At 54.6% G+C, this 12,452-nt stretch overlaps 4 protein-coding genes across 5 annotated transcripts; 3 read left to right on the top strand and 1 right to left on the bottom strand.

The window, feature by feature from the left end:
- The first annotated feature begins 851 nt into the window (after nucleotides 1-851).
- On the top strand, nucleotides 852-2,224 carry LOC136050090 (transmembrane protein 17B-like). The gene is made up of 5 exons (XM_065738708.1): nucleotides 852-969; nucleotides 1,126-1,229; nucleotides 1,335-1,448; nucleotides 1,628-1,846; nucleotides 2,153-2,224. The coding sequence occupies exons 1-5, from the start codon at nucleotides 852-854 to the stop codon at nucleotides 2,222-2,224; spliced, it is 627 nt and encodes a 208-aa protein (XP_065594780.1).
- Nucleotides 2,225-2,354: 130 nt separating this feature from the next.
- P2RX6 (purinergic receptor P2X 6) lies at nucleotides 2,355-6,224 on the bottom strand. 2 transcript variants are annotated; one of them, XM_065738818.1, is made up of 11 exons: nucleotides 6,190-6,224; nucleotides 5,731-5,881; nucleotides 5,474-5,545; nucleotides 4,425-4,500; nucleotides 4,176-4,269; nucleotides 3,882-3,962; nucleotides 3,618-3,759; nucleotides 3,291-3,400; nucleotides 3,074-3,167; nucleotides 2,902-2,967; nucleotides 2,355-2,615 (listed from the first exon to the last, which is right to left on the bottom strand). In XM_065738818.1, the coding sequence occupies exons 4-11, from the start codon at nucleotides 4,450-4,452 to the stop codon at nucleotides 2,445-2,447; spliced, it is 786 nt and encodes a 261-aa protein (XP_065594890.1). In that variant the 5' UTR covers nucleotides 4,453-4,500; nucleotides 5,474-5,545; nucleotides 5,731-5,881; nucleotides 6,190-6,224; the 3' UTR covers nucleotides 2,355-2,444. The 2 variants fall into 2 exon arrangements, with proteins under 2 accessions (XP_065594890.1, XP_065594888.1); XM_065738816.1 differs by lacking the exon at nucleotides 6,190-6,224 and adding an exon at nucleotides 5,956-6,189.
- LOC136050089 (leucine-rich repeat-containing protein 74B-like) lies at nucleotides 6,103-9,683 on the top strand. The gene is made up of 4 exons (XM_065738707.1): nucleotides 6,103-6,282; nucleotides 7,163-7,295; nucleotides 7,820-8,026; nucleotides 9,578-9,683. The coding sequence occupies exons 1-4, from the start codon at nucleotides 6,103-6,105 to the stop codon at nucleotides 9,616-9,618; spliced, it is 561 nt and encodes a 186-aa protein (XP_065594779.1). The 3' UTR covers nucleotides 9,619-9,683.
- A 48-nt stretch (nucleotides 9,684-9,731) lies between these two features.
- LOC136050087 (leucine-rich repeat-containing protein 74B-like) lies at nucleotides 9,732-12,326 on the top strand. The gene is made up of 6 exons (XM_065738706.1): nucleotides 9,732-9,749; nucleotides 10,062-10,177; nucleotides 10,595-10,673; nucleotides 10,858-10,953; nucleotides 11,374-11,791; nucleotides 11,826-12,326. Exons 1-5 carry the CDS (start codon nucleotides 9,732-9,734, stop codon nucleotides 11,542-11,544), a joined length of 480 nt encoding a protein of 159 aa, XP_065594778.1. The 3' UTR covers nucleotides 11,545-11,791; nucleotides 11,826-12,326.
- Nucleotides 12,327-12,452: the final 126 nt, after the last annotated feature.

Raw genomic sequence — 12,452 nt, 5'->3', positions numbered from 1 at the left:
CATAGGGCTTTTCCCCAAAAGAGAGCTCCTGGTGGGCTTTGGCCACATGTGCTGACCTCACAGCTCTCCCTCTTTCTTGCTGCCAGCCTGCAGCAATGTGCTCCACAGCTTCGATTTGGCTTTAGAAAGTAGAAAAATCCTTTTTTATTTGGTTTCTCACATCCCTTGCCAGGGCCTGGCCCTTAAGGACCACTTTGCAACAGCCTCAATATCTGCAGCAGCCAGACCAGGCACAAGCAGCAGCTGCTGTCCGAGACACGTTCTGGGATGGGGTGAAGGCTGAAGATCATGAGGAGAAACATTGGGTAGGACCAACAGTGAAGGACTCAATGCCCATCCTTGCTAAGGGATGCTGCAGTGAGCAGGAACCCACGGAGACCACCTGCTCCAGGGAGAGTAAAAGACCCCACGTGTCTGGGGACTTTGAGACTTGTTTCTGGCAACGTCACCTCAATACCAGCATGGAGGTGGTGGGGCACCTCTGCTGCGGTGTCCCTTCTGTGAGGGGAAGGCTCTCAGGGGATGGGACACGTCCACACCCATCAGGAAATCTTAAGCAATAATGATGCTGACGCAATGCAGCGGGGAGAGGGTGCAGCGAGGTGGAGCACTGCGTGGAGGGGACGTCCCCATGGCAGTGTCAGAGGGATGGCCACCACTGACTGCTGCCACCCCACCGGGGGAGACGCTCTGTACCCTTGGGCTCAGTGTCTGGGAGCTCTCGCTGTGGCAATAAAGGCCCTTCCCCAGTGGCTGTGTACTATGGGAGCCAATGGCCACCCGGCCCCACGCATTACCGCGCCGTCACCGCGTTAATTCCCCTCCTGCTAATCCCAGCTGAGCTGCCAACCATGGCCGTGCACACACCGCTGCCCCCCAACCTGCGCCGGGGGCTGACAGCCTTCAGCAGTGTCCTCTTCACCACCAAGAAAACATGGGACAGCGGAGCTGCTCACCTCTACCACCCAGGTACCCCCGGAGGGTTCACTGTTGCATCTGTACCATGGGCTGCCATGGGTGCCTGCACCCCCAGCAATGGGTGGCAGTGAACAGTGGGGCTGCGAGGCAGGGGAGGGATGCTGGGGTACGGGGGGTCCTCCCCAGTCCTGTTTTTGCCCTGCCCAGTGCACGAGGTGCTGGCCAGCTTGCCCCTCCAGGTGATGCTCTACTTCAATGCCTGCTACTTCCCCTGCTGGTGCCTGGCCGAGGGCATGATGCTGCAGCTGAAGGTACCCTTGGCTTCCTAGGCAGGGATGGTTACACCGGGAGGGCAGAGTGGGCAGGGTTGGGGATCAGCACGGGGCTGGGACGGATGAGGCTGTGCCCTGTTACAGTACAACCTGCTGCCCCGCTACTACCAACTCCTCCTACTCGCTGCCTTCCTCATCCTCATGCTGACTGAAGGAGCCCGGCTCTACCTGGGCTACATTGGGAACCTGCAGGAGAAGGTAAGGGCTGGCCTGCTGCTCCGTGCTGGATGCTCCCTTTGCCTGGGATCTGAGAGCCCATCACCTCCCTTCCTCCTTGAGTGCCAAACCAGGGTGCTCCTGGGGGTTCAGCCCCTGCAGAGGTGCACCCCACATACCAGTGATGCCCACACATCCTCACCAGCCTCTTGCCCACATAGGTGCCTGAGCTTGCTGGGTTCCTTCTCCTCTCCCTCCTGATCCAGCTGCCCATCCTGCTGTTCCTGCTCACGGACCACCTCACCATCCGCCTGCCCCTGGAGCTGGCTGTGCACAGCCTTCTCCTGGCTTTCCTCACCTGCGAGGTGGTGGCCGCCTTCCTGGCGCTGCGGGCGATGAGCAGGCAGCTGGCAGCTCAGTTCTACCTGCGGCAGTTCAAGGTGGGCAGCCAGGCTGATGCCAAGGGACACGACCCACCCCACAGAGCCCAACAACATTAAACAGCACCAGATCCCCACCACGCTTCTGAGCACTCTTTCTGAGCTGGGCAGCACCGGGGGTCGTGGGGTTCCCTGAGCTCTGCCACCAGTAAAGGAGCAAACGTCCATGCTGACACTGGGGCGTGCAGCTCAGTGCTTGCAGGATGCTGGTGCACTTTCTCTGTGTGACCGTGCAAAGGACACGTGGCTCCAAGGGAAAGAGCAGGGCCAGAGCCAACTCCCACTTTCTGGACAGTTTTATTTCAGCACATCCGTGCTTTTCACAGGAAACCAGCTCCCAGCACCATGTGGGAAGGGGAGAAGCGCAAAGTGTTTTAAGCCTCTCGTGCTGAGCATGGAGAGACCCCACCCCAGTGAGCCCAAGCCCCATGCAGCAACCCCACAGCACGGCCATGGAGCTGCACGCTGTGCCAGGAGGACTCTCCATATGCAGTGTATGTACCAAGGACTTCTGCTGATGCTGGCAGCATCCAGCCCCAGTGCTTGGCCAGAGCTGGGCCGCTTCCTGCAGGGCCAAAGCATCGCTTCTACCTGCAGGTCACTCTGGTGCACATTGCTGAGCATCCCCCAGGTCCTGGCCAGCCCTCTGTCCCTCAGCTGCTGCATCTTTCTTAGCTTTGGGAGGTTTTGCCTCCTCATATTTCTCCTTCCAATACAAGTCAGCCTTCGTATCCAGGTAGAGCAGAACCAGGTCACAGATCATGGTGGCCTAGAGGGGGACGTATGGAGAAGAGGTGGGGAATGCTGCGGGTCGGGGTTGGTAGAGGGGAGAGCCACGGTCATTGCCATGCAAGGGACAGGGACAATCACATCTGGGGGACATGGGGGCAGGCGGGGGACCCCATTACTCTGGAAAAGGGGAAGGGCGACAGCAGCATGTGCCAGGCACATCAGGTTCCCTGAAGCTAGGAAGCTGCAGGCAGGCAGGGGAAACAGCAGATGGGCAGCAGATCACAGCCCACGGATCAGAGGAAAAGAGCATCTTCAGCACTCACGGTTCCGAGGAACGCGATGCCGGTGCCGAAGCTGACAGCAGCAGGAATTACACCAAACTTCCCGGCCTGATGAAAACAAGGGGTGGAGGAGAGAGGGCAGAGAACAGGGAAAGGGCTGCGAGGAGCCCATAGGGAAGCTGTGGGGCTGCTGACAAGGATGAGGACGTGCTACCTGGCCGTGCACAGAGATGTCAAAGCGGATGCCATACAGCTTCAGCAGGCTCCGGTAGTGCCGCCGCTGCGAGTCCCAGTAGTAGGAGGCCATTCTGCAGAGGCACAGCCACACATCCATGCACCCAGCGTGGACACGGCTGGGTTACCACGTCCCATCTGCCCTGCTGCTCCTTCCAGGGAGAGAAAGATCCCAAGTGACAGCAGCGTGGCCTCACCTGAAGTTGTACCTCCTGTCCAGCAGGATGAAGGAGTACCGTGGCTGGCAGAGGGCGGCGGGCTGGTCCAGGTCACAGTCCCACTCAATGCGCACGCTGATGCTCCCTCCCTGCAGCACACCAACACGTGCTATACTCCAGGGACTGGAGATGTCATAAAATCATAGCACAGTTGGGTTGAAAGGGGACCTTAACACCCCCTAACCCCTGCCCTGGGCCGGTTGCCCCCCACCAGATCACACTGCCCATGGCCCCATCCAGCCTGGGCTCCACTGGGGAATTTGCAGTCATCTTCCACACTTTAAAATAAAAAAAATAAGTAAATACCAGCAGTGCAAGGTCCCCAAAGGTCTCCCCGGCTGCTTCCACCATGTCACGGATACGGAACACGGGGCAGGAGGGGCTGAAAAAGGGATCGTACATGCAGGTCTTGAAATAGGTGGGGTCATTGGTCTGCAGAGTGTTACCCCTGAAACAGCAGAGAGAGAGAAAGAGATGGGGGGTGGGGGTGGTACGTGGCCCCCAGGATGGGCTGAGCAGAGAGGCTGGGCCGTGCAGCACGCGCTAAGGGCTGGAGGATGTCATACTCACTTGGAGAAGTTAAATTTGGTGAAGTTGACGGTATTTTTTATAAAAAGAGTGAAATTCTCTGCTTCAGCCAGAAGAGGTTTCCTGCAGAAACAACCGAGGCACATCGCCATCCCACAGCCCCAGGGCAGTGACCAAAGGACCACAGGATCATAGAGTGGCAGAGCCATTACTGTTGGGAAACACCTCTAAGGTCATCGACTCCAAACTGTCTGCCTCCCACCAGTACTGCCCACGTCCCTCAGTGCCACATCTCCCTGAACACCTTTAGGGACCATCCCCATCCCTGTGCCATACCTGGGCAGGGTGTCATTCTCCACGGGGCACCAGCCAAAGATCTCACAGGTGGAATGGGTGCTGTTGAACATCACACATTTTCCAGTCTTAATCCCTAGAAACGAGGCAACGCAGATCACATCCCGCTCTTCTGGGCAGTCTGCTTGCCTCTGGGTTTTACTGCACTGAACTTGGGCAGTGGGGCATTGCTACAGAGCTGGAATTTAATGATTTTATTCTATTTTTTTTTTTAAGCAAAACACGCAGTACCATTGCCATGAACCACTGGGTTTCCCATAGGACAGTCCACATCTTCCACGCAGATCCCATCCTTCACAGAGGGGCTCTGAAAGAGACAGAAGTGGTCACTGCTGTGCAGCCCTTTAAGGCTCACAGCCATTCACCCACGTCTCTGTGGCCGAACCCATATCTTTGTGCATGTCCTGAACACTTCCAGACCAGCAGCACCAGCACCCCCAGGGCTGGGACAAGGGGTTCTCCAGTACATGGTTGGGTTGAAAGGGACCTTAAAGCCCACCCAGATCCACCCCTAGCATGGTGTTGCCCTGTGGTGTGAAACCCAGCACAAGAGCCAAGAGCAGCAGCTCTCTGAAGCACCTTTGGGACTAAGAGAGGTCACTGCCTGGTGGGGTGGGAAGCATTATGGGATGCAGCATGTTGGGATGGTGTAAGTGTTTCTATGGGGTCTTTAGAGGAAGAAGAAAGTACAGAGGAAGGACAGAGAGAGAAGCGGGTAATAAGGATGTGATTACACGTGAAGAGGTGAAGACCTCGGGAATTCTGCTACTGAAGTCCATGGCAGTGCTATAGAAAACCTAAATCTGGCCAAGATCCCTTCAGCATACCCCTCCTGCCACCTTCTAGTAAGTCAGCTTTGAAAATCTATCGGTGATGGTGTTCTCCACAGGCACAAACAGAACCAGGCTACACGTGCCACAGTCGTGTGAGACCGGATCTGCTGTGCAGAAAGCCTTTAAACTCTGGGGCTGAAGTACTGGTGTGTACAGAAAGCAAACGTACCTGGGCAGAGAATGACTTCACTCTTCATCTTTATCAGAAACGACTGCTGAACAGCCATGCACTGCAGCCGGGAAGCAAAGCCAGCTTTCTCGGGATGCAAAGCACAAGTGGCATCAGAGAGCAAACAGGGAGACAGCTTCTTCCTAGTCCTAACACCCAACTCTCCTCCCTTTGTGAGCTCCGGCAGCTCGGGGTCGTGCCCACAGCCCTGGGGGGCTGAGCCATGCCACACACTGCTGCAGAACGGGGCAGCCCCACCTGCAGCAAGGCTTGCTCACCTCGGGACAGGTGCCCTGAGCCTGCTTGTCCGTCGCAATGAAGTTGGTCACCAAGAAAAGCACGTTTTCTCCCTGCGAGGCAAGAAGACACCTTCAACACCGCACTTCTTCAGCGCAAGCGTTGGAGTTTCCAAGCTTTTTTTCGGGCAGCAGAGCTGGGCAGCTTTACAGGGCGGGGGTGGAGAAATCCCGTCGCTGTGCCGCGGGTTCGAATCCCGGCGCGGTAGAGCCGCGGGTTCGAATCCCGCCTCGCCTACCTGCGGGGGCCTCGCGAAATCTGCCGCGTCCCAGAGCCGTCTCCGCGCATCCTCCGCTCTGCTGACGGACGCTCCCTTCAGCTTGGTGACGACCGAGACGTGGGGAGCGGCATCGGTGTCCTGGTAGCCCCTCCGCACCACCAACACCCACCTACGGGCGGAAGGACGGAGCGGTGAGCCCGGCTCGGAGCCGGGGGATGGAGCAGCTCGACGGGGCGGCCGTACCCCAGCACGTAGCCCAGCACGGCGAGCTGCAGCAGGCGGTGCAGCAGCCCCACGCGACGGTTCCGCGTCAGCGCGAACTTCTCGGTTTTATAGTCCAGCAACGCCCCGCACAGCTCCGTCTCCATCGCAACAGCGCGGGGTCCGGTGATGGAGGAGGACGGCGGCTCCGAGTTCTGCTCTTCTCCCGCAGAGGAGGAGGAGGAGGAAGGCTCCATCCCGGCGCGGAGCTCGTACCTGGCGGCGTGCCGGGTCTGCGGTGTCCGCCCTGCCTCCTTCCTGCTGCCCGGCACTGCGCTCCTCCTGCGGCACCGCGGGGTGGGCCCCCGGGTGAGGGCTGCCCTCCTGCCCCCACCCCGTGAGCCTTCTGCCGTCCCCATCCTCTCTATACCCGTCCCCGTTATTACCCCTTCCATCACCCCTCTCGTTATCCTCCCTCGTTACCCACTCCCATCCCCCATATCCTCCTCATCATCCCCCCCATCCCCATTATCCTCCCTTCCCATTATCCCCCCTAGCCATCGTTAACTCCCCATCCCCATTATTCCCCCTTCCCATTGTCTCCCCCAACCCCATTATTCCTCCCCTTGCTATTCCCCCTCCTTTAGCCCTCCTCATTACCTCCCCATCTCTGTTATGCCCCCCATTATCCCCCACCATCCCCTATGTTCCCTCCATTTCCCTCCCACCCCCACTGTTCTTTCTCCCCCACCCCCCTCCATTACCCTTCCCATTATCCTCTTGTCATTCCCCCTCCCCCACCCTGTTATCCCTCCAGCCCCATTATTCCCTCTGTTGCTCCCCACCCGTGTTCTAGCCCCTGTTATTCCCACACCCCTGATTGCACACCAGGACCCCCACCTTATCACCTCCCCCTTCCTCCTCCCCTTTCCAGGGGCTGCTGGTTCTCCCCTCCTGGAGTCAGAGAGCCCGTTTCTGTGGCAAGGAGGCTTTGAGGACCCATCTCCTCCTGCTTGTCCTTCAGTTTAGAGATGTCCACATTAGGCACCATCCACTGGTGCCTGGGTTTGGGCAGCAGAGTCACACAGGAAAGGCTTAGGTTGGAAGGAGCCTCAAAACCCACCCAGCCCCTGCAGGGACACCCCCCACCAGATCAGGCTGCCCAAACTCCATCCATTCTGTCCCTGAGAACCTCTAGGATGGGGCACCTACAGCTCTTAGGCCATGCCAGGGTCTTTTTTTGTTGCAGGGTGCCAAGGTTTTGGCTCTTTTGCTGATGTCCAATACCTCTGTCATCTCATTGGACCTGGGGGACAATTGGCTGCTGGGAGGAGGAGCAGCTGCAATTGCAGAAATGCTGGAAGAAAACTGCTGCATTTCAGGTTTGTGTAATCCTTCCTGCTGTTCCCCAGCAGCAGCTTTGCTCTAGAGGAGGAAACTGTGCTGTTTCCCCAGTTCCAGACTGAACTTTGTGTAAGCCGAACAGGTTGCAGCCCTGGAGGATGTATGTTACTCACTAAGAACAAGGTCAGCATAGACATCTGAGCACAGAACACAGCTTTCAGCTCAGGCAGCCCTAATCTGCCTTGCCAGGAGGTCATCACAGATGGAAGTGTCAAATTCGGTGCTGTGAAACTCCAAGGAGCATGGGATTTCCTCATTCCTCTTCTCTGGTGGTTGAATTCTGCAGTAGATGTTCAGGGCTCTGATAATTCTGTGCTAGAGAAATTCTTTCTATGTATGAATGGGTGGAGAAATTTAGGCCCCTGTTTTCCCTGTATGGGAGCAGTTTCATCTTACTTTCTGAGTCTGGCACTGCTTCTGCCATTAAGTGTAGAGCTCAGGCACCTCCCTGGCATCTGTTATGGTATCATCTGATGATCTGATAATGTTTTTCCTTCCCCAGCTGTCGATTTATCTGACAACAAAATGGGCACAGAAGGAGCTAAGGCCTTTTCTGCTATGCTTCTAGAAAACACTACGGTTGTGGCCCTCCAGCTCTCAGGAAATGAGTTTGATGACCACGCAGCAAAGTCTTTAGCAGATGCCATCATGGCAAACAGCAAAGTGGAAATTCTGGATGTGAGTTATGACAGGTTTGGTGACAAAGCAGGTAAAGTGCTGCCTGCAGGCCGTGCACAGAGGGGTGCTGCAGGAGCTATCAGGGCAGCCTGATGAGTTGCTTGCTTGCCTTTGCGGAGCACTTGTGCAGAACATTCCTCAGTGCTAATCCTTAACTCTTCATCCCTTATGCTCCTTTACTTTTTGCACGTGGCTGGCACCTCCAACGCTGTCTGTGATGGAGACACTCTTGAAAAAGGAGATACTGAATTTCATAGAGGCATTTGAACCGGGGAAGGAACCTTTACAGGCTCCCTAGTCTAACTGCCCTGCAATGAACAGGGACACCTGCAGCTCAATTAGGTGCTCAGAGCCCCATCCAGCCTGACCTTGAATGCCTCCAGGGATGAAGCATCCAATGCCTCTCTGGGCGTTTTGAATGTTCACTCTCCTTTGCTGTCAGATTCACGTTCTCCTTCCCTAAACCTGCTTGTGCTTTTAGTGAAAAATCCATGTTCCCTCCTTTACAACCCTTTATCATCACCATCTCACCTGCTATAGCCTCCTCCTCGAAGATCCTTCATGTCTTCAGTTTGCTTTTCTGGCTCACAGGAGAGGGAAGAAGTCTTCCTTCCCCTCTCCTTCCTCCCTTCCCCTCTCCTTCCTCCCTTCCCCTCTCCTTCCTCCCTTCCCCTCTCCTTCCTCCCTTCCCCTCTCCTTCCTCCCTTCCCCTCTCCTTCCTCCCTTCCCCTCTCCTTCCTCCCTTCCCCTCTCCTTCCTCCCTTCCCCTCTCCTTCCTCCCTTCCCCTCTCCTTCCTCCCTTCCCCTCTCCTTCCTCCCTTCCCCTCTCCTTCCTCCCTTCCCCTCTCCTTCCTCCCTTCCCCTCTCCTTCCTCCCTTCCCCTCTCCTTCCTCCCTTCCCCTCTCCTTCCTCTTCATTATTACCTTTGAAGGCTTCAGTACCTGCTTTTCTCTCCACGCCTGCACTTCTGACCTCCTGCTGCCTTCACAGCCAAACATCTCTCCTGTCTTCTAGACTCCAGGCATGGCCATAGGTCTTTTTTTTTTTCCATGCCTGTCATGGATCTCATTTCTTTCCTACCACATCAGACACTTGCAGAGTATTTGCTGAGAGAGTTTCTTCAGATTTCAGAGCTCTAGGGGTGGCTAGAGAGCAGAGCCGGCTTTGGTGCCACCAGCAGACTGCAGCTGGCTGGAGTCCAGAGCTGTGGAAGAAAGAGAGAGCCCGTGTGATGCTACCTGTTACCTGGTGTCAGCTTTCAGAGCCATGTCAGACTGGAGAAGGAGGCTGTGCTGTCAGCTCTTCAGGCTTCAGCAGCAGACCACGGCTCTGTTATGCAGTGATTGGGTTTTCTCTTCCACAGGCTGAGTTTGCACTTTTATTGTCTGGCTGCTTCTGCTTTGTGTCTGTGCTAAACAAGGTATAGACGGAAAGGATATATTCTGGTTCTGATTGCTTGCCAAGATGTAACGCCGACAGTTGCAGAGAAATACCTGAACTAAACTGACCCCAGCTCCCTGCTTTGCAAAGCAGCAAACTGTTATAACTCCTGAGCTGTTTGGCATCGTGTGTTTTTCTTAAGGTGAACTTCTTGGAGTGGCAGTAGCAGAAAACATTGGATAAAAGGAACTGAAAATCTCCTGGAACCATTTCCACAGTGAAGGGGCAGTTGCTTTGGCCAAAGGCGTGGGGGGTAGGAAATGTTTTCACTCCTGTTTTAAGTCCTGAAGTCTGACATGAAGCTGTGTCTGTTTGTAGGAGTGTCAACGTCATCATGTGATGTTTATCCATGTGTATGGGATCATGCAGACCTTGGAACCAAGACAGTACAATCACTCATTGTTTACTGACATAGTACATATGTTTCCCTTTCTCTACTTCTAGCTCTTTCCCTTTTTAGAGTCCAACTTGGTATAAGGAACGCTTTGAATTGTTTCACTGCACTTCCGATTTGCAAATCAATATAGAAGTTGCTTCTTAGGCTCTATACAGTTTTTACTCTGCTAAAAGAAAGAGATTTCTTTTAGGAACAAGATTTTGAGTTGCATCTGTATGTCACACCACAGGGAAACGTATTCCTCAAGGTGCTGGATGTTTCCTACAATGGCTTTGGCAACAGTGGAGCAGCTGCTTTGGGGGAGGCCCTCCGAGCCAACAACGTGCTGGAAGAGCTCAACATAAGGTGAGTCAGGCTCTTGTCCTGCTGCACATCTTTCCCCATTCTCCAGAACCTACGGGAGTGAGATATGAGGTAAAAACATTACGTTCGGAGCAGGAATTGGACCCTCTGTTCAGCTCATGGCCTGCAGGGAGACACACCTAGGGCTGGGAGCAAGGTGGCCAGGAAGCTGAGACCTCAACAGGTTTGTGGTCGATAACATAGCTGATGGAAGTGGTCCTCCCCCCCACAAAAAAAGAGCATAGACGGTAACGGGGAGCTGCTGTGAATTCCCTCTGGACTCGTTTTCGACACTGGGTGAAACAGGAGGTGGCATATCCTTTGCCAGAGCACTGCATGCAGGCTGTGTCTCGCATCAGCCTGGCTGTGTGGGCCTGGAGAAGCTGCATGGGGTGAATCATGACAACCATCTGTTTTTAGCAACAGTCGGATTTTGGTGGAAGGAGCTCTGCGACTCGTGGTGGGCCTGAAAGAAAACAACACTCTGAAGATCCTTAAGGCAAGTTAACTTTGCTGTGAGGAGGGTTTGGCGTGTGGCTGATGGCTTGCAGTCGCTGTTGGAGGCTGACAGCTTGGTGCTAAGCAGTGTCCAGCTTCAAGAGGCAAACTGGAGCTGACAAAGAAGAAGTTGGGGGTGGGAGGAACTGTTGCGTCTCCTCCTGCTGTTTTCTTCCTGACTTCAGATGATCAGAAATCCCATGCAGAACGAAGGATGCTGTGGGGTCCTCAAAGCTCTACAGGCAAATTCTGGCAGTGGCATGGAGATCCTGGATCTGCTGGTACATGGGACAGCAGAAGGAAGAGGGAGGGGAGGGAAGAAGGTGAGTGTGTGAATGACAAAGTGGTGCCAGGGGGATTCAGGCACAAGACATCTCCTGCAGTCCATCAGAGAGCATTGCTTTCATTGGGTTTCTTTCAGACTGCTATCATCTTAGTGCTCTTAGGACCAAATGATTAGCGAGTACTTGCATTTCTAAAAAGAGAAAACCCACATCTGCCATTGATTCTTGTGCTGCTCCATCACCTCAGCTCTTCTCCTTGCCCAGGGCAACGTGGGCAGCCCCAGATCTCACAAGCTTGTGTTGGAATTTTCTATTTGGATTGGGAGGATGCAGCAAATGTCACAAAACCTTTTTTCTTTATTTCTGAGGGAGGGTACACCATACCACGTGCTGGCAGCGTGCCCCCTGCCTCTTTAGGATGTTCCCATGAGCAGAGAGTTGGCAGAGCTGTGTGAGGCTGTGAAAACGCTTCTCCCAGATCTTCTTCTCCGACATGGTGGAAGCACACAATTGCAGAGAAGTCCGACAGCAGTTGAGCTTTGGCCTCAGCCCAAAGCATTGGGTAATTCCCATAACACGGTGGCTTAACATGGGTCCTTTTGGGGCTGCTGCTTCTGCCTGATGTCCCAGTACTGCTGAGCAAGCGGTGACACGGGGGACACCCCTGGAGGTGGGAGCTGTGGAAATGCTGCCTGCTTCACCACTTGGAAGTTTTCCTGTCTGCTCGCTTTCAGGATTTCTGCTATGTCCGCTTCTAAGTCTCTTCCAGCACATGCGAGAGCTTCCCTGTGGATGAGGGCTCCTTTTTAATCATCACCTTTGGGCACAGGGGCTAGTGGAGCACCACATAAAATGATCTGCTTACGTAGCCAGCAAACTCTGCCCAGAGCTGTGCTGTGAACAGATGCTTGCTTTCTTAGGCTGTCCTGCAGACAGCCAGGCTTGCCTTTGCTGATCTGGCTGTCAGATGCAGCAGTGACTCACTTTCAGCTGCTTCCTACCCCAGCTCCTTGGCCTTGAGGAGCTTGTACTCCCCAGGGTGAAGATCCCATCTTAGTTCATGTCTGGTGTTATTTCCCGGATGCACTCTCTTTCTTTGTCGAGTTTCACATAGGATGGATGCTACGAGCTTCCTGGAAACAGGACAGGAGCTCAGCAGTGATTCAGCACTGACAGCAGCACATGGCTTTAACCCTTTCCCCCTCCCTGCAACGTTTGCTATCGCCCAGCAGCTCCCTGCACTTAGCCCAGGGGATACTCTCTGTGCTGCCAGGGAGAAAATAACTCTTATGCAATAATGTTTTGCCTTAAGAAAACTGTCCTATCGACGTACAAATTATTTGACACCTTACATATCTAATAACTAACACTGTGCCTACAACTCAAAGCACTCGGGGTGGACTCTTGCACGTTTTAAGTTCTCTAAATGGTGATCGTTGGCATTAGTGATAATTTCCCTTTTGTTTTTCGAGCAGCTTTAGCTCTGATTAGGGTGT

The sequence above is a fragment of the Cyrtonyx montezumae genome, unplaced genomic scaffold (assembly GCF_038088225.1).
Source record: "Cyrtonyx montezumae isolate F1298 unplaced genomic scaffold, pur_monq_1.0 scaffold_23, whole genome shotgun sequence".
In the NCBI taxonomy this organism is placed as follows: domain Eukaryota; kingdom Metazoa; phylum Chordata; class Aves; order Galliformes; family Odontophoridae; genus Cyrtonyx; species Cyrtonyx montezumae.
The sequence above is the reverse complement of the archived record's forward strand: the minus strand, read 5'-3'. Positions and strand labels throughout refer to the sequence as shown.